We start from the raw sequence: 22,673 nt of genomic DNA on the forward strand, positions 1-22,673 counted from the left end.
ATGTAACTATCACTAACTGACAGCCACCAAAGGTGGCTTTCCATCTTGTTTTGTCTGAAACATGAGCGACATGTTATTTGGTCCAAGGCAAGAATAACTGAATTATTTTGATCTTATATCAGTGGTTTTGAAACCAGATGTTACAAATGTGTAGTTGTAACGACAAACACCGTAGCCTAAGGAACGTACTCTTAAATCGTTAAACTTGAATCTGGACAACTTCGCTTGCATATTTTTCTTCAGGTAAGTTTTTGATTGCTAGAAGCTATAAGCGCTGCTTCTTCATTGTTCAGCTGTGTATTGAGTGTACGAAAGATGATGTTAAGTTGCCCTAATTTAACTTAGTTTACCACTGTGCTCTAGGAATCATACTGGGTTGAACTTATATGGTAATAAATTATTTAATAATTGAAATATGCCCGCCGAAATGAAACCACATGTTTACGAGAATGACAAGAGCTATGAAATTAAGTGCTGTTCATTTTCCGAAGAAAAAAAGTGAAACAACGATTTAAGTGATACCCTTTGGTTAGGTGTAAACTACATGGAATAGCTGTTTTAGCGTACACCTATGTCGTGACACTGACAGGTGTTAATAATTAATATTGGACTTTGGATCACGTTTCGCCAGGTCACTGCGTAGTGTTCTTGGGCGAGAAACTTTCTCACACATTACCTTTTTCCCCATGGGAGGTCGAGAGTTTCGAGCCTGTGACTGGACCAACACTCAGCGTCTTAAAATTACTCAGGAGAATGTGCTGCCTTTGTTATGACATTGCAAATGGTTGGATGTTGTAGTCTTTTTAGATAAGGATGATAAACCATAGGCCCCCTCTCCTGTACCTTCTCTGTACTGGTCTGCTTGGAACGTTAAAGAACTCATGTGCTTCTTGCAAAGAGTAGGGAAATCACAGTAGTTCCAGGTGTTGTGGTCTAGCCTTGTGTTCAAAATTGGGGGGCACCTATGAAAGTTCTTTTAAAGAAGTGGCTTAATGCAGTCTGGCCAGATTCCTTGCAAAGTGTTGTAAAGCACATCAGAGCGGAAAATTATTATAGATAATGTGCTGTATAAAATGCCACATCATGAATGAATAGGCATTAGTGAAATGTCGGGGATTGCTCTGCAAAATCCTTGAGGTAACTGTGGGATAAAATTTAAATTCCTGTCCCTGAAAAGTAGCAGTATTTCTTGCCTTGGGCAGGATGGGTCATCTGGTTTAAAAATTGAACCTACTTATGATATGTATATAATATAGTTAAACAAGTAGATGAAAAAAGTCATAAGTGACTTCTGACGGACAGCTGAATTCTCCTTCCAACTTGATGCCTATTTCTATACAGAACTTAAGGAGAATTTTATATGGCATGAAAAATTACTTGGAGTTCTATTCCACCCCTTCACTTGTAAGACATGACTTTGTTTATTTATTTGTTATGAAACTCAGGTTAATGGGAATCTAGTTAACTTAAGGATGGCCACTGACAGTGATCAGAGATTGCACCATTCTCTTGACCCCTAAGAATGACTAGGACAGAATTTATCCTTTCAATATCATGCCTGAATCACACATAAACCCTTAAACTCCTGAGGATAACTAGAATCAAATGTCTCATTAATATATCCTTGCTGAATCAAACATGACTATTAAAGAATTAATCCTAAACTTGAAAAGCTCTTGACTTTTAGAAAAAATTGTCATTGTCCTTGACATACAAAATGTATAGAGAACAATGAGGAGTATATATGTGCTGATGTTATGGCATAAAGGGTTAAGTTGCATGGTGTTAATAACTTATTCCTCTTTCTTAACAGAATCCTTGGAAATGGTCATGGTGTTAAGGTCAGCAGATTACAAATCTGGAAAGTGCCAGTGTACTGGTCATCTATCTTGTTTGTTTGGGTACATGTACAGTACCAGCTGATAGATACATACTGAAAAAAAAATTGTGTATTTGCAACAAAATCAATCAACTACCATGTCCAGGGCTGCAATAGTGTTACAGGAGCTTGAACGTCTCAGAAGAAATGGTTATTCTGAAAGTTTTTTGGTAATTGAAATATTAGTGTTTTATTAGCTTTTATCATGCATGTTTTTATTAAGGATGCAATTTTTTTCTATTACCTTTTTAAGTATTTTCCAAGGTTTGATCTATTTTGGGAGAAAAAAAATTAATTGAAATTTGCTGTATGTGCCAAGGTTGTTTTAAACAGTGTGGCATGTACCAAAGTATTGATGGATAGTCTTTTTAAAATTAAAAAAAATGTATGAAAACTGAAAATAAAATAATTCCCTATTTTACCAGGATTATCATTTGAATACTTATGTTGCATTTGTTACATATCAGTTCTACCCACTAAGAACTTCATTATAGGACAAATTAATTTGGAAAAAAAATGGAATAGAATCAGATGTTTTAATATTTTTTTCCATAAGATAGTATTATAGGCAGCTGTGTCGTAAGGCAAAATCCAAACGTGAGAGCCTGCTTACAAGCTAAACAGTAATAGGTCTTATAGGCAGCAGACAGAGCTGTCACTGTTTGTGGTAAACCACTGGTAACCAGGTTATATTAACCCTTTAACTCCCATGAGTGACCAAGATAGCATTTCTCCTTAAAATATCATTACAATATCAACCAGATAAGTGATGAGAATGGAGAAGAATATCAATTTGGGGATAATTAGTTGATCCAATACTAAATTCTCTAGACTAACATTATAATAATTGTATGGTTGACAGTAAGGAGAATTACAAATGTGATCTGGGGGTTAAATGGTTAAAATTGATAAGGGTTAAAATCCCTCACCAAAATTTGTTAAGGCCTTGTATTTCTTTTATGAAAATTCATCTGAAACCTTTAATCAGTCTTCTCTCTCCTCCTCGACCCAATGAGTACCAAAAAGCAGATTGAGACCTATTGAAATGAGACCAAAGAAAATTGCTTGGCAGGCTAAATGCTAGGTTCCTTTTACTTTTGTCAAATTAAAAGTTCAGTAACATATCATTCCTTTAGACAAAATGTTCCTTGAGACAAAATGCTTTATTAAACAACAATGCTATTTTGTGTACCATGTTTTTTCTTACAGATGGTTGAATTTAGTTCAAATCACAACATTCTTTGTAATGAAAAACTCTACGTCCCTCACATTGACAAGAACAAGCCAGTCACCTGGACTTTTACAGTTGCATCAAGTGTGAGTTGCTTTCTTTCATCTGTTAGTCGTAAATCTTTGAATGGAGACAAGGATTCTAAAAGAGAAGGAAGATGTTAAGGGCAAGCTTTTGAAACAAAGTCAAGCTATTTAGCAGGTTTACTCTAGACCATCTTCTGGGTAACCCTTTGACCCTTAGAGTGTGTAGAATGTAATGTCTCCTTACAATACCACCCCTGAATCAAACATTAGGTCATGAGAATAAAGGAAATGATTGCCAACTAAAGAAACTGCTGATTGTTCAGTAAATTCTCCTTGTCAACACCTTAAGAAATGTATAGAGAACAGTATGGTGAATATGCATACTGATGAAAGGGTATAAAGGGTTAACCTTTTAATTCCCAGGAGTGATTCCCATATAACTTCTCCCTACAACATCCATGCACTATACTATCAGGTAGAAGTTGTTATCTTGATCTAACAGCAAATTCATGCAACTAAGTGACCAGGAAATGTCTAGCAGCTAGAGGAGAGAATTTATAATCAGATTCCTGGAGTTAAAAGGTTAACAGATTTTTATAGAAATTAAGACATTTAAGAAGGCTTGTTGCCAACACTGGAAAACATTTATTACCTTAAATAACACTCTTGATAAGAAATCTTGAAGTCTATTGGTTGTCTAAAACCATGATCTAAAAGACTTAACATGCTTAACTTATTTAACTCCCATGAGTGACCAAGACAGAATTTCTCCTCACAATATCAAGTAGACGAGTGATGAGAATAGAGAAAAATACCAATTAGGGGATTATTATTTGATCAAATACCAAATTCTTGGGAGCAACATTATAAGAATTGTATGGTAGACAGTTGGGAGAATTTGGAATGGAAAGTTCATCAGGCATTTGAAACTCTTAAATGAGTATCTCAGGTATGTTATTATAAGTGTACAATGATTATCTTCCAGAGTCGTGTCAGCCAGTGGTGTAGGTTGCAGCGTGTATTTACATTGGATCCATACCTCCCAGAGTATAGCATTGTTCAGGTGAATGCTAGCACCCTAAGAGCAGGGTGCCAAGAATGGGTAAACAACACAGGCCATCCAGTCACAGCGTACCAAATCACGTTCCGTTTTGTATCTGCACATTATGGCAGCTTTCAGCAGCGAATTGTGTTTGATTTTGCTGAGAAGCCCTTGGTTTACAGACAGCTTGAAGTGGTTGTTGCTCCAGAAAATGATTTGCTGCATACAATCCAGCATCCTGTGGTTTGTGAAGATGACAGTGAGTTATCCTGGCTTCGAAAATATCAAGTTGTGCCTTTTGATCCCACTGATACTCAAGGTACAGTCACACTTACATGTATGGCAATAAAATTATGATACAAAGCAAATATTTGCCTGCTAAACTAGAGGCCTTATTATTTTTATTACACCCATTTTGAAATCACTGGTGGTCCCTGTAATCTGATTGGCTCTAATTGATGGGATTTATTCATGAATCACACCATTTTTTGCTTTAAATCACATCTTTTTTCCAGCCAATGAGGAGGCTACACTAAAAACAAAACAACCAATCAGATTTAAGGCTTGTTTAAGGTAACCATTCAAATTGCAGGAAAATGAAAGACAAAGAGTATCATGTGACAAATTTTGCAACTTTTGTTTCTTAACTCTAACTTTTCCCCCAAAAATATGGACATGAATTTACTTTCAGACCAGCTCAGTACTGCATCAATAAAATATTTGAACTGACCAAGTCCTGTATTTGGGCAATTTCAAAATGGATGTAATAAAGTGGTAATTGAACCTCATGTCATGCAATTTTGGTCTGAAATCAGTCTTGTGATTTCAAATTGAACTTGCATTGTACGCTTGTTCGATTTTGAAATCATGCATATAATTTCAGCCCAAATTGCACTCCACACAGTTCAATTACATTTTTAATTGTACATTTACATATATGTACTACCCTACAGAACATATTGGTAAGAGCAATGAATAAGAGACTGTAATCACCTGGTTTGCTCATGCTGTAAAATGCCAGACTGCCCTTTGGGAGGTCACAGGTTTAAGCCCCAGACTGGATCAACACTCAGGGTCTTAAAATAATTGAGGAGAATGAACTGCCTTTGCTATAACATCTTCCAATGTTTGGACATTACAGTGTTCTTGGAGATGGACAATATATCACAGGCCTGGTAGCCTGCATATTTCCTGTACAGGTTGGCAGGGAATGTGAGGGCACCCATACACTACCTTCTAAGGGTAGGAAGTGTAGCTCCCTGGTTGTGGAGCCTTGAGAGCTCCAGATTGTGAGTCTGATGCTCTCACCACTCAGCCAGGCTCCCTGTTGTGAAGTCAATTAACCCTTTACTCCCTAACATCAGCATTCATATTCTCCATACTGTTTTCTTAACATTTCCAAGGGTTCTGACAGGGAGAATTTGTTCAACAATCAAGAGCTTCTTTAGTTGGTGATCATTTCCTTTATCCTCATGATCTTAATGTTTGATTCAGGGATGATGTTGTGAGGAGAATTTAGATATTAGTCACTCTTAGGGGTTAAAGGGTTAAGTAATTTAGATATCCTATCTTGTTCTCAGAGCTGAAATTCTTTGGTTAACGTTTCAGGTTAACCATCAATCTGCATGCCTTCTGATCTTTACTCTAAGGTGTCTACTTTATTCTTTTGGCAGTGCAAAGGAAATCTGAATTTGATCTCCCACCCAGCCTTGGTACAACTTTAGAATTAGGTCATTTTGATCACCTGGAAGAACGCTTGACTCGCAGTATGTACAAGCAGCGACTGCACATGCTCCTTCACATCGAGGAATTTGAGCGTCGGCGACAGATGACAAGGTTGAAAAATTGTTTGTACATCAATCATGTTTTTAGAATACCCAACAATAACCTTGACTTTGTTAACATCAATCAAATGCTAGATTTATGTGAGAAATGACAGTCAAACTGTAAAAATAGTGAGCGTAGTTTAAGGTTTTTTACACCCTAACATCAGTATGCATATTCTCCATACTGTTCTCTATGTATTTCCTAATGTGCTGGCTAGGAGAATTTGTTTAACAATCAAGAGGTTCTTAGTTGGTGATCATTTTCTTTATTCTTATGACCTTATATGTGTGATTCAGTGGTGATATTGTGTGGAGAAATTAGATACTGGTCACTTTTAAATTTAAGTGCTGTTCTATTCCAGGCTCACCATACATTGCTCAGATCTTCACTATTGTACTCAACCATGTGCTACTGACCCGTCCCAAGTGACTATTGTCCTTCCAGTTCATGAAGACCTCATGGATGATGCTACTCTCCTAATCAGACGTGGAGGCCATGCTTTGGTTAGATTGCAACAACACGGCATGCCAAATCCTCTCCTGTACGAGGTGGTAGTGGAGAGTTTGAAAAAGAATCGTGTATTACTGCGTGCTAGCGCCTTACTTATGGAAAGGCTGAGATCTAAAGTATCACTTCCAGCTTCTGTGTGCTTTCGTTTCGTGGACACGTACCAACACATGCACTGGGCATTAGAGAATGTCAGCTTAGATGTAGTATTCCCGGCTGTTCCAGAAGGAATTCGCGAACAGTGGACAAATCACTCGACGTGTGCCAAGCTGTTGAACGAGTCTCAAACCTATGCGCTGAAGCAGATGTTGTCGCCTCACTCGGGACCTCCTTTGTTGATTCTGGGTCCGTTTGGGACCGGAAAAACCAGGACCATCGCTGAAGCCATCAAAGAGCTTATCTCGATTCAGTTGAAAAGCTCACCAAAATATCGTATTCTACTTTGTACTCATTCCAACAGCGCAGCCGATCATTATATCAAAAATCATCTTCATCCTTACTTAACAAACGCAAATATTTCAGCTTTAATGTTCAAACCCTTGCGCATTTGCTGGGAAAATCGTTTTGTCAGCACCGTCTCTGACACAGTACTTCAATATTGTCTCTTGGATCGGCGCACTGGAAAATTTGCAATGCCTGACGAGGAGTCACTACTGAAACGTGGAGTTGTGGTGACCACTCTCGTCACTGCAGCCTCCCTGGCTAATCTTAAATTGCTTCCTGGATTTTTTACGCACATCTTCATTGATGAAGCTGCTCAAGCCATGGAAGTAGAAACGATCATCCCGCTTTGCTTTGCAGGACCTACAACGCAGGTGGTCCTAGCAGGAGATCATCTTCAGGTAACGATGAATAATTATTATTTGTATTAGAGCAGTTTCCAATTGACTGTCGTGCAACCAAAACTAAAATTATCCTTCAGCCAGACATAACAAAGGTTTGCGTCATCATCGACCAATGAGGAGTCAAGAAAAAACGGGCAAACTACCAAAAGCGCGGGAAAACGTGAGCGAACAAGTAGTGATTGGTTTTAGTTTTGCATCTGATTGGTTGGAAGAGTGACGTGAGTTTCTGGACCAATCTCAAACCGAAGTAAGGCAAAACTATGGCAATCTCGGCTTACTTTCGACACTATTGAAATTAATCTATTAATAATAACGTTAAGCTACGAGTGGAAAATGAGTGTGTAACATCTCTCTAACAAATACACAACTCGCGTTTGGTTTAAGTTTTTTCATCTAATTTGTTGAAAATGTCACGCGAGTTTCCTACACCAACGACAGTGTAAAGAACGTTGCGATCGAGTTTCCGGCGTTAAACCGAAAGCACAGCGTCATTAACGGCCAATCAGAAGAAAGGAAAATTTCTACGAACAGCCAATGAGAGCTCAAAATAATAACAGCACAAAGGGCGGGAAAACGTGGGTAACCAAGTCGGTTTCTATTTTAAATCTGATTGGTTAAGAAAACAGCGCGAGTTGTCAAAACCAATCACATGGCGAAGTAAACAAAACCTATCCAATCCTGGATTACTTGTCGGCACTCTGATAGTTAAAAGTGTCTTCTTTTTTATTTTCTGTTTTTATAGCTTAACCCTCCCATCATGTCTCCAGTTTCACAACGACTAGGTCTCGGCCGCTCGCTCTTAGTGCGTCTCTATGAGCTTTATCCATCAATGTCAAGATGGAAGGTTCAATTGCTTCAAAACTACAGAGCCTATGATGATATTGTGGACGTTCCATCTCATCTGTTTTACCAAGACACACTCGTTGCCAAACTGAAGCGCCCTCGTGAGCTACCGTATTCTATTGCCTTCTATGGTGTTCATGGACAGGAAGAAATCGCAGATGATCCGCCGTCTTTTTTGAACAGAGGAGAAGCGGCAGAAGTGGCTGACCGTGTGGAGGAATGGGTAAATCAATGGCCAACTCGTTTCTGGGGAGAAGCTGACCCAGCACGCATTTGTGTACTCTCTCCGTATCCAACACAGGTATGGCAGCTGTATGTTTTCAAATTTCTTCTGAATCTGATATGTCGTTGTGCTAAGAATCATAGAATCTTCAATTGTGTAGCAGTGTGGTCGTCCATGTGAGGGTGTAATCCTGTGAAGTGTGATACTGTGTCAGTGGGGGGGCTAACAACAAGATGATTTGGTTTTGTTATTCTTTGGCCACCGTAAAGAGTTTCTTAAGCTGATGAATTGATCGGTAACCACATTTTCTAAGGCGCTGACAAGCAGAATTTGTTTAACAATCAAGAGTTGCGTTAGTTGGTGATCATTTATCAATGCCTTTCCTGAACGTGAGCAGCGAGGGAAACAATGATTTGGAAAATGCCGCCGGAGCACACCATAGTTCTTCAGCGAACAATAGCAAACATGTATGTTTGTTGTTTTTTTTGTTGTTGTTGTTTTATTTTGTAGGTGAGAGAAATCAGAAGACTCCTGCGAGCCAAGTCCTTGGGTGGCGTTAAAGTGGAGGGAGTAACTAATGTCCAAGGTAGAAATCACTGCAATGTACGAAGTGATTGAATATGGACCTAATTAATAACCTTTCTCTTCCATGAGTTTTCTGTACCTATATCGGTAAAGGAATTTAAATCGGATACGAAACTGATTGGTTGCTCTTGTTACGCTATATTACGAGTACACAGAGTAGTTTTCAATTGAGTGTGACACGCCACGTCTTCAACCAATCATTGGCGACTTGGTCACCCGCGTTTTCCCGCGCCCCAGGGAGATTGTCCATCTATACTTTGAGGTCTTATTGGCTTTTCATGATATTTTCCTTTGCTCTGATAGGCTCCAGAGATTAGATTGGTTTTGGTTTTGCGACACCCAATCAAAATGCACTCTATTTGAGAACTGTTTTGTTATTAATAACGGTACAACAGCCTATCAGTATAGTACTCGCTTACAAGTTTCTACCCTAGTAAACTGTCAAAAGTATTATTATGACCACGAAGTAGCCGAATGTTTAATAAAAGTTTAATTACTTACTGATACAGGGAAATTTTTATTTCCCTTACAGGATTGGAGTTTGATGTATTATTCATTAGCACAGTGAGAACCTACGATGCATCTACCGCAGATGACAGCAGTAAAAAGAACATGGGGTTCCTCTCTGATTGCAAGCTACTGAATACTGCCATCACTAGGGCACGGTTTCGCCTTGTCATCATTGGGGACCCTGTGGCACTCTGTTCCATTGGGGAGTGCCGCGTCTGTTTCAAGATGATCCTCGGCAGGTGCAATAGCAATAAAACCTTTCACTACCGCTTACCTTTTGAAATGGTCATCAAGATGACGAAAGATGCGAAGAGTGAAAGAGAAAGCAAACAGGTGCAGAGGCAAGGTCCGACTGCCTTGAGTACACCAACGAGGAATAACCCATCTTACATCCCAGTTGTCAACGCGGTCCCTGACGTACCAGCCCCTGTTTTTCCTCGAGGGCCCATGCCAGGAAACCAGAGGAATGTCCCCTTTGTACAAGAAGGTCCACCCCTCGGGAATTATGGTCCTTTCGCAGGAAGACCTTCAATTTTCATCCGCCCCCAAGGTCCACTTTACATGCAAAGACAACCTGTTCCTTTGCCCGTGCATCCTGTTCCGCTCGTTAGAAATCCCCCTCAGCAACACCCACCGATTGGTTTTGTGCCTCAGGTTGTTCTGCCACAGCAGATGAATCTGCAACATCCGTCAGCTCCCTGGGGTGTAACCCAACAGGCTGTACCACAGCGCCCTCCTCTTAGGGTATTCTTAGCACAGAACGGAGCTGAACACATCCGTTCAGCTTCGCGTAGTTCAACACCTCCTTCCTCATTCCATTTGCGCGATGCAACCCCTAAGGTACAGAAGGATCAAACACTGAATCAGCCCAGCTTGACCATAGAAGAACCACCGATGTCACTTCCATCGTCGCTTCAAATTAGCTTGCATGACAGGAAAGAAATGCTGTACAAAGAGAGAGATTTATTGAATAAGTTGAAATCTTCCTCCACTAACTCCGCCGTTCAAGAAAATATTTTGAGACAGATTAATCTGATTGAGAAGGAATGTAAACTCCTTCAGAATCGTGAATCCCTTCATAGCGCTCTTACTAGTCTCATGAATGGCGGGGAATCTGATAGTAACCATAGTGATAATGGTGGGAGGTCTGTGGCACGTCCGAACCTCGATGACTCGGATGGAATCTACCCAGAAGACGATTATGAAGATTCTGAGACAGAAGAATGGTTCATGGCACAACAGAAAGATCCCATCGTTTTAGATTATATCAAAGCTTTTGAAACTTTGACATCCAGAACAGAGAATGATTCCGAGGAAGGAGCCATTTCTCCTCCGGCATCGATCAGAGACGGTTCTTCGCCTGTTTGCAGTGACAGTGCCACGACGTCTATTGGTGAGGGACAGAAAGCCCCGCCCTTACAAGGATGGATCCTACAGCCCAGTGAGAGCACAGTTTACATTGAGAACTACTCCATCAATGAAGAACACTTGGAAAGGGAAGAGGCACAGTCCAAAGTTTCTTTAGGTGAACTCGAGGCTTGTGCTCTACAGATTGATAACCACAGCGATGGTAATACCGCCATTGCTAAGGTTTGTGACCCAGATAAGCCTGACATCCGCATCAATAGCCGAGCAGACGTAAACAGAGCTTTCAATGGAGATGTGGTCGCTGTGGAGATCACCAACAAGGACCGAGATACAGGTGATCCTCAAGGTAAAGTGGTGGCCATTCTGAAGGAAATTCATCCCAGGAAAGTAGTTTGCCGTTTGGACAGCCAAGACAGAAACGTAATGACGCCCATTAACAGATGCAACTCCAAGTTTGTCATCTTACGAAGCAGAGACCATCAAGGGCAGACTGGGGTGGCTGTTTTCGCAATGAGAGATAAAAGAATTAACTTTGCAAATTTTGTGACGGAAACGGAAGGGAAGTTGTTTCTGGTGCAGCTCATGAAATGGGGAGCAAGTTACCGCTTTCCCCTCGGCTTTGTTGTGCAGTGTTTCAACGAAGGTGGTGATCCACGTCTCTGCATTTCAGTTTTGCTCGCAGAACATGGCGTCCACAAACCGCATTCGAAGAAAATCCAGAGTGAAGTCGAGAAGGAGTTCCCTCCTAAATGGAGAATCCCCGAGACAGAGCGTTCCAAGCGAGTGCAATTTGAAGATGTGTTCAGTATCGATCCCGCTTCGTGCGTTGAGGTTGACGATGCGATGAAGGTTTGTCGGAATCACGATGGAACTTACAAAGTTAGTGTCCACATTGCAGATGTCTCTTTCTTTGTGACCAAGAATTCCACCTTGGACAGGGCAGCCCTATCACATGGAGCCTCTGTGTATGGCTCTAATGAAGTGTCCTATTACAATCCCATGCTGCCATCCTACGTCAGCAAGGAGCTTTGCAGTTTAGTTCCGGGTGAAGAAAGGTTGGCAGTTTCAGTTATCTTTCACTTAAATGAAGAAGGAATAGAAGTAGCGCGACCTGAAATTCAACGCAGTATAGTAGCGTCTTGCTGCAAGCTAAGCTATGATGAGTGCCAAGATGTCCTTGACGGTAAGAAGGTCGACAACATCCCTGAACACGTTCAAAAGGGCGTCGGTATCCTGGGTCGGCTATCGTTCAAAATGTGGGCGCGAAGAGTGCGTCAAGGCTATGTATCCCTAGAACACGATGTAATTAAAACAGGCGTGTTATCTTCCCAAAAGATGGTTGAAGAATTTATGCTTTGGACTAACTGCGCAGTTGCAGAACGACTGCTGCAAAGCCCTATTGCCAAAACACAAGTACCAGTGCGTCGACAGTTACCCCCTAAGACCCATCTTTTGCGAGAGATTAACGACTCTTGTATCGAGAAAGGTATGGAACCGAGGCAGTACCTAAGTCTGCAATGCATTAGTGAACCTTCCGGTCACGAAGATCATCAAAGCGGCGACGACTGTGTGAACATTAGCTTGAAGACGTGGGAGAAAGTATCTGCAGCTTTAGATGAAAAAGATATCGGAAAGGTAACCATTGCGTTAATTAAACATGACAGCAAAGCTGGTGTTGGTAAAATTCTGAGTCGTTTAACATCCATCCGAGAACGAAGCGGTTACGTCGTTTCTTCGAGACTACCTCCTGAGAAACGGCGCCATTTTGCCCTCAACGTACCTTCATACACGCACTTTACGTCGCCAATACGACGCTACATGGACATTATTGTTCATCGTCTTTTATTGGCTGTTCTTGAAAATCACGACATGCCTTACACAGAGGAAGAACTGGAGAATATTTGTGAGATGTGCCACATGATGACGTCACGGATTTTCATGTTTGAGAATCAACTTGCATTGGTGTCGAGGGCAGAAATGATAAAGAGAGACTCCAAATGGAGGCTTGCCAAGGTGGACTGCCTTGCACCAGATTACATACAGTTAGGAGGGGGTGAAGTCGAGCATATTTCTCCTTTCAATCGCTGTGTCAGGATCCATGATTGCAAGCCGACATCGCGGGACTGGCTGCCAGAGGAGGAAGAGTTAGTCCTTTCTTGGAAGATCTTGGAGATCAATGCGACAGGCCAAAGTGTGAGAACAGAGTGCAGTCAAGATGATGTCCCCGATGATTCATCTTCTACACAGCATGAAGCTTCCTCGGAAGTGTCGCGACAGTTTCTGGAGATACCGAAAGAGCTTTGGTTTACATTTCTACAGGGATTTCGTTCTGAAGATCTCCATCAAATGAACCAACAGCGTCAAATGATCGATCGTGACGCAAAGGCTGTGGTCCGCGTTGAGAAGAAACCATCGAGTTTTTGTCGCAACAAAGCTCCAGAAGAACACATTCTAATGAATTCACTCGGCTGTCATCAAGATTTGAGCGCGCATACCAACTTCTACCAAAGAGGAAATACAATTCCTGTCTATTTAGGTGCTGAAATACACCGTGGTCTTCCCAGGCCGAGCATCCTAGCGGTTAGATTCACCGAGTCGATCGTGTGCTGTTTGAAGCATCGCCGTCATCCTACAAAGTCATTTGGAGTTCCACAGATGGTACCGACCAAAGTAACGTACAGTGACGTAAAAGAATATCAAACAGTTATGCTGCCACTACTACAATGCGAAGCAGTCACATCCAGTGTCAATTCAGATTCAGCTAGTCAAGTTATTCTTCAAAATGTTTCTGTTCAGTGGAATGGAAGTGAGTTACCTCTCTCGAATATTAGAATATCAATTGAAACACTCCTCCCTTTCTGTGTAATCATTTTTATTGTCACGGGCATGGGGAAAATTAAAAAAGAACCAGTCTCCAAAGACCTAAAGGAATCAAACCAAAGTCTTACGGGTTCGCAGTCCAATGCTGTGGGGCTCGATGTTTCGCTTCTTCGTGGGGTACCCACATTTTTTCGTTATCGCACGCCCGTGAAACAACTAATATCGTCCGTTTTTATCATTCTTCAAACCTTGGTACACATCTTTGTCTATTTTACCAAAAATTTTCAGGAACTCTCACCCTAACATTAGTGTGTATATTCTCTTTACGGTTCTCTATATAGCTCTTAATGCGCTGACAGGGTGAATTTGTCTAACAATCAAGCCCTTCTCTGTAGTTGATGATCATTTCCTTTATTCTCATGACCTTCATGTGTGAATCAAAGGTTGATTACGTAGGGAGAAATTAGACGCTTGTCACTCATAAGAGTTGAAGGGTTGAGGTTGCGATGACTTTTCGACTTGTTCGCGTCATTCCTCCTTCTAAAGACAGGATTGACCGAGGCTTCTTTTGACTGCCAAGAATTATTTTATTCCTATGAAAATATTTTAAAGAAGAGTGCAATGAATGTTAACTAGAATTATGGTATAATCTTCATTTATTGTAGAAGTTGGCGAGTTTACTCTTTCCAAGATCTTGTGCGTTGCTCGTGGACTGAAGCTCTCCACTGGTGACTTCTTGTGTCTTCGATGTCACGCTTTGCCTTGTATAGTCCATTGTTGTGTCACGCAAGTAGACAGTCGTGACGAAATGGACGTGATTACGTTGGAATTAGTGCACGGCTTCTCCACTGAGGACTTGAATCAGACTTCGTGGCTGTGCAGCATAGAAGTCATCGAACAAGGACTCTCATTTCGCCGTATGATAAACGCAGTCAAGCGCCTCGGTGAAGCCACGGAGCTTATCAGAAGTGTTTTCTTGAGGAGGAACATTCCTAAATACCTCGCGCGGGTCCAAATGCGTGAGGGACAAAAGAAGGAAGACACGAAGACTACTCTACGACTCAACCCTGGACAGAAAGAAGCAGTGAAGAATGCCGTGAATTCTTCTTTCACCCTGATACAAGGACCGCCAGGTAAAAGCACCCTTCATAACAATTAGCTTGTGCAGGAAGCGCTCAGCGAAAATGCAAGAAAGGAGACGAACGGAAGCAAGCACGCGCGGAAAATAAAGCGTGAGCGTGACTTGTTCTTCGTGCGTTTTCGCGCTCGGTTAACCAAAGCCATTGCTATAGATCTTACCCCTACATGTATTAATATGGTAACGTCTTGTACACCAAAGCGTAAAGCTACGTCCACACTAGTCGTAGCACCGAATCAGAACTATATTAAATATCGTAAGGGGGAAATAAGGCTTCAGAGAAAAAACATGTTTGATGCCTCAAGCCGGGAAATGTAAGTGGCCGGTGCGCGATTGGTTTTCGTTTTGCATTTGATTGGATGAGAGGGAGACGCCAATTCTGTACACCAATCACAGTGCCAAGCAAAGCAGAACCAATGGAAATCGTGTATCTTATGATATTCAATTCAGATTGATTTAAGCTGGTTCTAAGTTTCACGGTGATCGAGCAGTACCTTCGTTTAGTTTTTTTTCAAGCCGTTCTTAAATGTTAAGAAGACACTGTTCCATGTAACTATTTAAAGGAAAGCACTTTCGTCTGGCACTATTTCTTACTGTCTCTGGAAAAAGACGTATCGTACAAGCGTTCAAATAAACGCTGTACTCCTGTATGGCGCAGTTTATTTTGCCAAAGGAAGCAGTGCTGACCTCTCTAAATTTTGCCTTTGTAGGAACTGGTAAGACCTGTACTGCCGCACAGGTTGCCTATCAACTTGCTGCCTTGAACAGAAGAGAAGGGAATGGAGGACAAGTGTTATTCTGTGCTCCTTCAAATCATGCAGTGGATGTGGCGGCAAGTAAGTCTTTTCTCAGCCATAACTGATAACAATTTTTGGTGGGGCAAGAACGCATTTCGATTGATTGTCATAATATTAAGGCCAAAGTGATCACTCTAGCCAATCAGAAGAAAGGAAATTACAACAAGGAGCCAATAAGAACTCAGGGTAAAACTTGCCAACCGTTTGAAGCGCGGGAAATCGTGGGTAAATGAGTCACGGTTGGTTTTAGCCAATCAGAAGAAAGTAAACTACCACAAGGAGCCAATAAGAACTCAGGGTAAAAACTTGCCAACCGCTTGGAGCGCGGGAAAACGTGGGTGAACGAGTCACGGTTGGTTTTAGGTTTTATTCTGATTGATGAGAAGATGATACGAGTTTTCTGGACCAATACAGAACGAGGTAAAGCAAAAACAAACCAATCCTGCATTTCTAACGAAACTTGAAAACAGCTCTAAATTATGATGATTATCGAGCTATTCTTTAAAGATGTTATCGAAAGGGGCAGAAGGCTTGTCAGAGAATGGGAGATGGACACTTAAACTAGTCACTATTTCATCCTTACGACTGTCGTAACTTTCCTTTCATTTTTGGCAAAAGAATTTGGTGTCAAATTCAGTCATTTTGAAATTTATTCACAAAAATATCCTAGTTTAACTTTAAATTACACACCAGATAGCAAACTTTAGCGGATAAACTGGTGTATTCTCATAACCAGTTTTCAGAGAACTGTATGGAAATCACAAGGAGATGTTACATGTTTATTCTAAAGAGAATTTTAGGGGTGAATTTTTTGTAAGCCGCGATGCATCCGTTATTTTGCCGGTTAAACGGTTAGTACATTTTACCGCCATTTTGGATTTCCTTAAGCAGAGAAAGATTAGGAGACAGAAAGTTCTTCATAACTTGCCTTTTCCTTGTCCACTGTATCAAACATGGTGGTTCGGCATACTGTAGATATTTACCAACGAGAACCTGTGTTCTTTAAAAGGACGCTTGCACTGTTGACTAGGCTTAACTGTGCTTTTTCTGTTTGGCAGGGATACTCCAGAAGATTCCTGGATTGAAAGTTTTACGGATATATGGTAAAACGATTGAGAACCAATCTTTTAAACAGTCTCTGAGGACAAACTTGCCATCTGCACAAAGTGTTATGGATAAAGATTGTGAAGATATATCTTTACATTTTCGTGTCCGTAAACGGAGCAATCCGCATTCGTCTAAGCTAAAGGCGGTTGAAGAGGAAATCAAACAGCTGGAGAAGAGAATCTCAGCGAAAGATAAGGTCAAAAAACAGGAAAAAAACACAAAGGATTTGTGTCTCAAAATGCAAGAGTTGTACCAAGTGTTAGATGAAGCAGAGCGACACGAAATTGCAGAGACTGGAACGGAAGTGATTCTGTGCACGTGCATCGAGGGTGGGAGTTCACGTGTGAAGCGTCACGCACGTGTCTGTCAGGCCATCATAGACGAGGCCAGCATGTGCCTTGAGCCAGAATGCCTAGTAACCCTAAGTTCGGCCGGTCAGCGGCTCAGGCAAGTGGTGTTGCTTGGAGACCACAAGCAGTTGGGTGCTGTGATAATGAGTTCTGTCCCGCGTAAGCTTGGTCTGGGCCGTTCTTTGTTTGACGTGCTTTTTAACACCCCTAATGCAAGCCAAAGTTTCTCGTCGTGCAAGTTACAGACACAGTATAGAATGGTGAGTTTCATAGCTCTTGTCGCTTACAGTTTACAACACTGAAAGCGTGTATATAGTCGTTCAGAAAGACGGATTTCTGCACTGCCCCATGTTATTTCTAAAACAAAGCCTTGGTTCCAAAAGTAACCAATTGTTTTCGCCATTGTTTCCTTTTATCAAAGATCTGTGTATGTTTCATGAAATATAAGGTTACGCTGAGATGTTGCCGTCACTTTAATATGGTATGATGTTCATTACTCCTTCACAAACTCACCTATGTGTTAGAAAATAGGGTAGTTGTCTTTATGAAATGCAGTATTTTATATTTCGTAATTACTCAACCTTTTCAATTTTCTTCTGATGTGCAAATATAAGTTTGTTTGAACATGTCCTGCCTGGGTCAGCTCAGACTGCTTGCAGGTCCATACTATTCCTAGACCACGAGCAATCCCTCCTTTTCGCTTTAGTCCGTCGCGTGTGTTAGTGCGAGTAAGAAAGTCCGATGTAGAGTTCTGGGAATGGGGCGTGGGGCGTGGGGAGTGGGGCGAACGAAAAGTACTTGTCGTGCCGGAGCTGCGCGCGGCGCGCTAACATTAAATATTTAATCGCTAATATTCTCTTTCTTTGATAAGCGCGACGGACTTTGCCGAAACGTGGGACTGCTCTTAAGTCGTACTATTACTGTAATTGATTTTGAACGCAATTTTTTTTAACCAAGTGTATTAGTTACGGTTAAAAGGGTGCAGTCATCACTGAATGCCTGTATTTCAATGAATGGCCGGTATATTTACAAGTAGGACGTTTATATCTTTTTTCTTTCTTTCATCAGCATCCGAGTATTAGGGAGTTTCCGTCAAAACATTTTTATGAAGATCTCCTGAAAGATTCTTCACATCTAACCACTCCAGAACATGTTTCAAACGGACTGGTGCCAAACTTTTGGCCAGTGGGACCAAATGTCCGCGTCGTATTTTGTCATGTTATGGGAACTGAAGAGAGTCCCCAGGACTACACAGGTCCTGAAGGCCGTGAGGAGTCTAAGCGCAACCCGCAAGAGGTGAACGTTGTGGTAAGTGTTGTTAGTAAGCGTGTGAAGTACACAATGTGAGCTCAAGTATGTCTATCGTAAGATAGTTGTTTTGGTATACACTGATAGAGTGAGTTAGTGTACCACAAAAAGATAATTTTAACTCATTTTTTCCTGCAACGTTTATAATATTTTCGCGCACAAATATCGCGCGCGTTGCTGGAAGGTAATTAACAAATGAAATTCGGAGCTTGAGTAGCCAATCAGAGTGCGCCTTTAACGATATCCATTGTTTTAGTATATACTATAGTAGTACTAGTAGCTGATAGTCTCCGGAGAGTATTTCTATTCAACAAATAGATTCTCTGCTGCCTGCCTTGTTGAACAAGTACATTCCATGTCGCCGTGAGTCTGTTCAGTATTAGAACACAGATAACGTCAACATTTGCTAAGAACAGAAAAGGAGTACGCGAGGTGCGGTCGAGTGTGTTACTGATGTTCTTACCAAATTTTGACTTTTTCTGTGACCTAGTACTGTAGAGACCCACAGTTACATGGAATCTATACGTTGTCAATAGTGACGTCATCTTTGCGTCTGTCTTAGCTCATGAGTAAAGAACCAATCAAAACGCGTGTATAATTTTACTTATCATATAATGAAAGATATAGAGAAAGATTTTTTTCGTCTTGTCACGAGCATGGGACAAAGAAAAAATTCTGAGTCCCCATGAGGAATCGAATCTCAGACCTTCGGATTCCGCGCTCCAATACTCTATTATTGAGCCACAGAGAGTACGGTGAGCGAGGTCTATTACGAAGTTCAAATGACATGCGCCCTGCATACTGCTAGGATTAGCAATGCCTCTGGTCCAGATGGAATCCCGTACTGGTTTTGGAAAGAGTTTGCGTACGACCTCGCTCCTGTTGTTACCCATATTTTCAACTGTTCTTTGGAAAATCACATTGTGCCTGATCTTTGGAAATTGGCCGACATAACTCCCTTGCCTAAAGAGCCCAACTTTAAAAATTGCACACAGTTGCGGCCTATTTCGCTGACTAATGTAATAATGAGGGTTTTTGAACGTCTTGTATACAGACAAGAATTATCTCAATATATGAAGAACTTCATTAGCTTCGACCAGTTTGCATACCGCAAAGGCCACAATACGACAATGGCCTTAATTAAGTGTCAATATGCTTGGCTGAAATGGCTTGAGTCGGGTTTTGATTGTGTTAGAATCTTCTCTTTTGATTTCAGCAAAGCTTTTGATTCGGTCCCTCATGATATCCTCTGCTCTAAGTTGAAAACACTTGATATAAATCCATACGTGACCAATTGGATTATTAGTTTTTTACAGAACAGGAAACAAAGAGTTGTTGTTGATGCCATTGTCACGGACTATGTAAATATCAATAGAGGTGTCCCTCAGGGGACAGTTTTAGGCCCTATACTATTTTCTATTATGGTCAATGATATTAAGGCCATTCTACCAAATCAGAATTTACTTACTGAGGGTGGAAAAATTGAAAACAGAGTACAAATGACTAACTTGACATGGCACCTGTAACCTTTTCTTTATTAATGATTTTCTTCTGTAGCTACGAGTTCTCAAGTACCTGATGTCCCACGGAATAAAATCTTCTCGGATATCTGTCATTACACCATATTCTGCGCAGAGAGCCAAAATATCCCGAGAGTTACAGAGCTCCTTTAACTCGTGTGACTCAGAGGTCCTCTCTGTCTTCGCCAGCCAAGGTATGTGTATGTTTGTAGAAATTTTCTACTTAGTGTCCAATGTTAACTGGATTGCGTTGTTTTTGCTTTCCTTGTTCTATGATTGACCCGCATCTCCCTCTCACATGGGCAGATGTTATTAGTTTTGCTTTTCCTTTTCTGTCATCGGTCAAAACAACGATCCTCAGAAAGGGGCCGAAATCGAGTCTTGCAGTCCTAGGGTTATTTCTCTTAACCCTTTACACCCTAACATCAGTGTTCATTTCTCCATACTGTTCTTTGTACATTTACTAAGGTGCTGACAAGGAGAATTTCTTAAATAATCAAGAGTTTCTTAAGTTGATGGTCATTTCCTTAATTCTCATGTCATTAATCTGTGATTCAGTGGTGACATTGTAAGGAGAAATTAGATGCTAATCACTCTTAGTTGTTAAAGGGTTAATTACCCAGTAGGGGGTGGTTTCGACTGGATCTTAACACATTTATGTTGTCTCTCTCTCTAGGTGCTGAGAAGGACTTTGTGGTTTTGTCTACCGTGCGAAGTCTGCCAGTAGAAAAGATCACAGGCAGCTCTGATAATCAACAATGGTTAGCCAATCACTTAGGTTTTCTTACTGATGAGCGGCAAATGAACGTTGCTCTTACTCGTGCAAAGCATGGTCTAGTAATTATTGGTGAGTATTAGTCTATCTTCATGATGCGAATGTTCAATCCAAGTGTAACAATGGTCTAACCTTGTTCCCAAGCTCTCTCCTCCCGCCTTCTCGCTACTGGGACTGGGGAAAAAGAGGGAGTCTGGGAGCGAGGTTGAAAAACTTCAATTTAATGTTTGTAAGATCAAATACCGCTGGCTTAGCGTGGTTATGGGACCCTAACTAATTGAAGTATGTGTGTTTTCACGTGGAAATTGCTACGTTTCTCAGCCCAGTTAGCAGTAAGTTGATGTCACGTAAGGCTCAAACACCCTAACGTGTAACGACCATAAAGGACCATGCAATGGATGGTGGTTATTGGAAATTCGTCAATTGTTGGTACATGGGTTGTCTTTTTATGAGGAGGTTAGGTTTAAGGCTAAGAGGCGCATATTTAACTTTTTACAAATCGTGGCCACTATATAATGTTTTTTCTTTAAATTGGGAATTAAACGTCTGCGCGTGTCTTAACAGGTAACCGTCATTTGTTAGCGGTGCACAATATGTGGAAAAATTTGGTATCTCACTGTCAGAGACTGCGTTGCTTGGTGGATGAAAAATCCTGGCAACCTGCCAAGGACACTTCGTGAGCGTTGCACCATCGAATAGGAGAATAGACTTGTGTCACGCAATGTCATGGATTGCGTGACTAGTCGATAAACTACAATAGTTCAGAATTTCTTTCAATAGCTTGGAATATTGGTGGAGTATCGTATGATATAAAAAAGATTGAATTTAGTATGGAATAAATTTAGTACAACTGAAGATAGAGGAATTTAACCCAAATGCAAATGGTAAACACGAAAAATTGGGGAAAGTTTTCGTACAAGTTGTGCAAAAGCGACTCCGCTCACTTTTAAGGGATCAATTTTGAAGCTTTATTAATATAGGCTTTTTTTAAAATTCAATTTGAATTCATGGTTTTTATCATCAATTACAAATCAGAGATCAGTCATTGTTTATCGCCTGAGGGGTTTCGGAGGAGTCTGGTTGTGTCACGATCAAATTTATGTGACCCCCCTATAAGGCTCTGTAATATTCTTCTGATCCCCTGTCTTGGACAGTTAATTGGCGGTCAATTGTCAATAGTCCCCTCTTTATACTCTGTTGACCACGACAGATCCCCTCTCCGTTCTCCTTGAAAACCATGTGATCCCCTGAAATTCCCCCACCCCCCTCCCCCTCAGGTGATAAAGAATGACTGACCCCTAGTTCTGTTGGTCTTTTAGGCTTCATGTGGGGTAACTAACATATCTCTGTAAATTCTTACGCTTTTTTTTTTTTTTTTTAGCAATTTTAACATATTGAAACTCGAACTTAAAAGAGTTCAGTAGTTAGTAGAATTTCATTTTGTGAGAAGATATTTTATTGCTCATTTTGCATATGTTTTCGAATGGAATTCTTAATTTTTTTATTTGTACATATTACGAAAATTACAACTTAACGTAAGTCATTTCAGCAAATACAGGCACAAAAATTGTGCAATTTTGATAAGTTACTCAAAAATATATCGTAATAATGCTAAGTTATCTTTGAAGCTTTCATCAGGAAATGCATACGTGTTATTCAGTCACAATAAATTTTCTTCTTTTCTAAATACTCTTCCGGTTTTCTTTCTTCCCCCCATCCACCAACCCATCGATAAAAAAATTGGGTCCCCTCGAGGTAATTATTTGTTTTCAGTCCCCCTGTTTCCGACTCGTTCTCGAACGATGCCGAATTCGGAAGTACTTTCGTTAATTTACCGATCCCGGTCGAAGTTGTGTGAATACTTCCGAGACATTTAATCTTTGCAATTAGTGCTCAATCAAACAATCCTGGGTTGAATTAATGTCATTTGGCCAGCTTCGCAGAAAAAAAACGTGATCTGTTAACACCAAGC

General features: G+C 40.8%; 1 protein-coding gene across 1 annotated transcript; it reads left to right on the plus strand.

The window, feature by feature from the left end:
• The first annotated feature begins 14 nt into the window (after positions 1-14).
• Positions 15-22,388, plus strand: LOC113671712 (3'-5' exoribonuclease HELZ2). Its single transcript, XM_089186881.1, has 16 exons — positions 15-243; positions 1,814-2,049; positions 3,089-3,196; positions 4,122-4,497; positions 5,852-6,014; positions 6,367-7,354; positions 8,100-8,501; positions 8,934-9,009; positions 9,541-13,692; positions 14,372-14,839; positions 15,555-15,680; positions 16,700-17,358; positions 18,167-18,406; positions 19,964-20,120; positions 20,603-20,773; positions 21,266-22,388. The coding sequence occupies exons 2-16, from the start codon at positions 1,978-1,980 to the stop codon at positions 21,379-21,381; spliced, it is 8,274 nt and encodes a 2,757-aa protein (XP_089043007.1). The 5' UTR covers positions 15-243; positions 1,814-1,977; the 3' UTR covers positions 21,382-22,388.
• The last annotated feature ends 285 nt before the right edge of the window (positions 22,389-22,673 follow it).

Source organism: Pocillopora damicornis, chromosome 11 (genome assembly GCF_964200805.1).
Source record: "Pocillopora damicornis chromosome 11, jaPocDami1.2, whole genome shotgun sequence".
NCBI classification, from domain to species: domain Eukaryota; kingdom Metazoa; phylum Cnidaria; class Anthozoa; order Scleractinia; family Pocilloporidae; genus Pocillopora; species Pocillopora damicornis.

Coding starts and splice junctions, on each gene's coding strand:
- LOC113671712 (XM_089186881.1), top strand. CDS start 1,978: ATGTCCAGGGCTGCAATAGTGTTACAGGAGCTTGAACGTCTCAGAAGA. Junction 4,498..5,851: donor TGATCCCACTGATACTCAAG/GTACAGTCACAC, acceptor TTCTTTTGGCAG/TGCAAAGGAAATCTGAATTT. Junction 20,774..21,265: donor GCATGGTCTAGTAATTATTG/GTGAGTATTAGT, acceptor GTGTCTTAACAG/GTAACCGTCATTTGTTAGCG.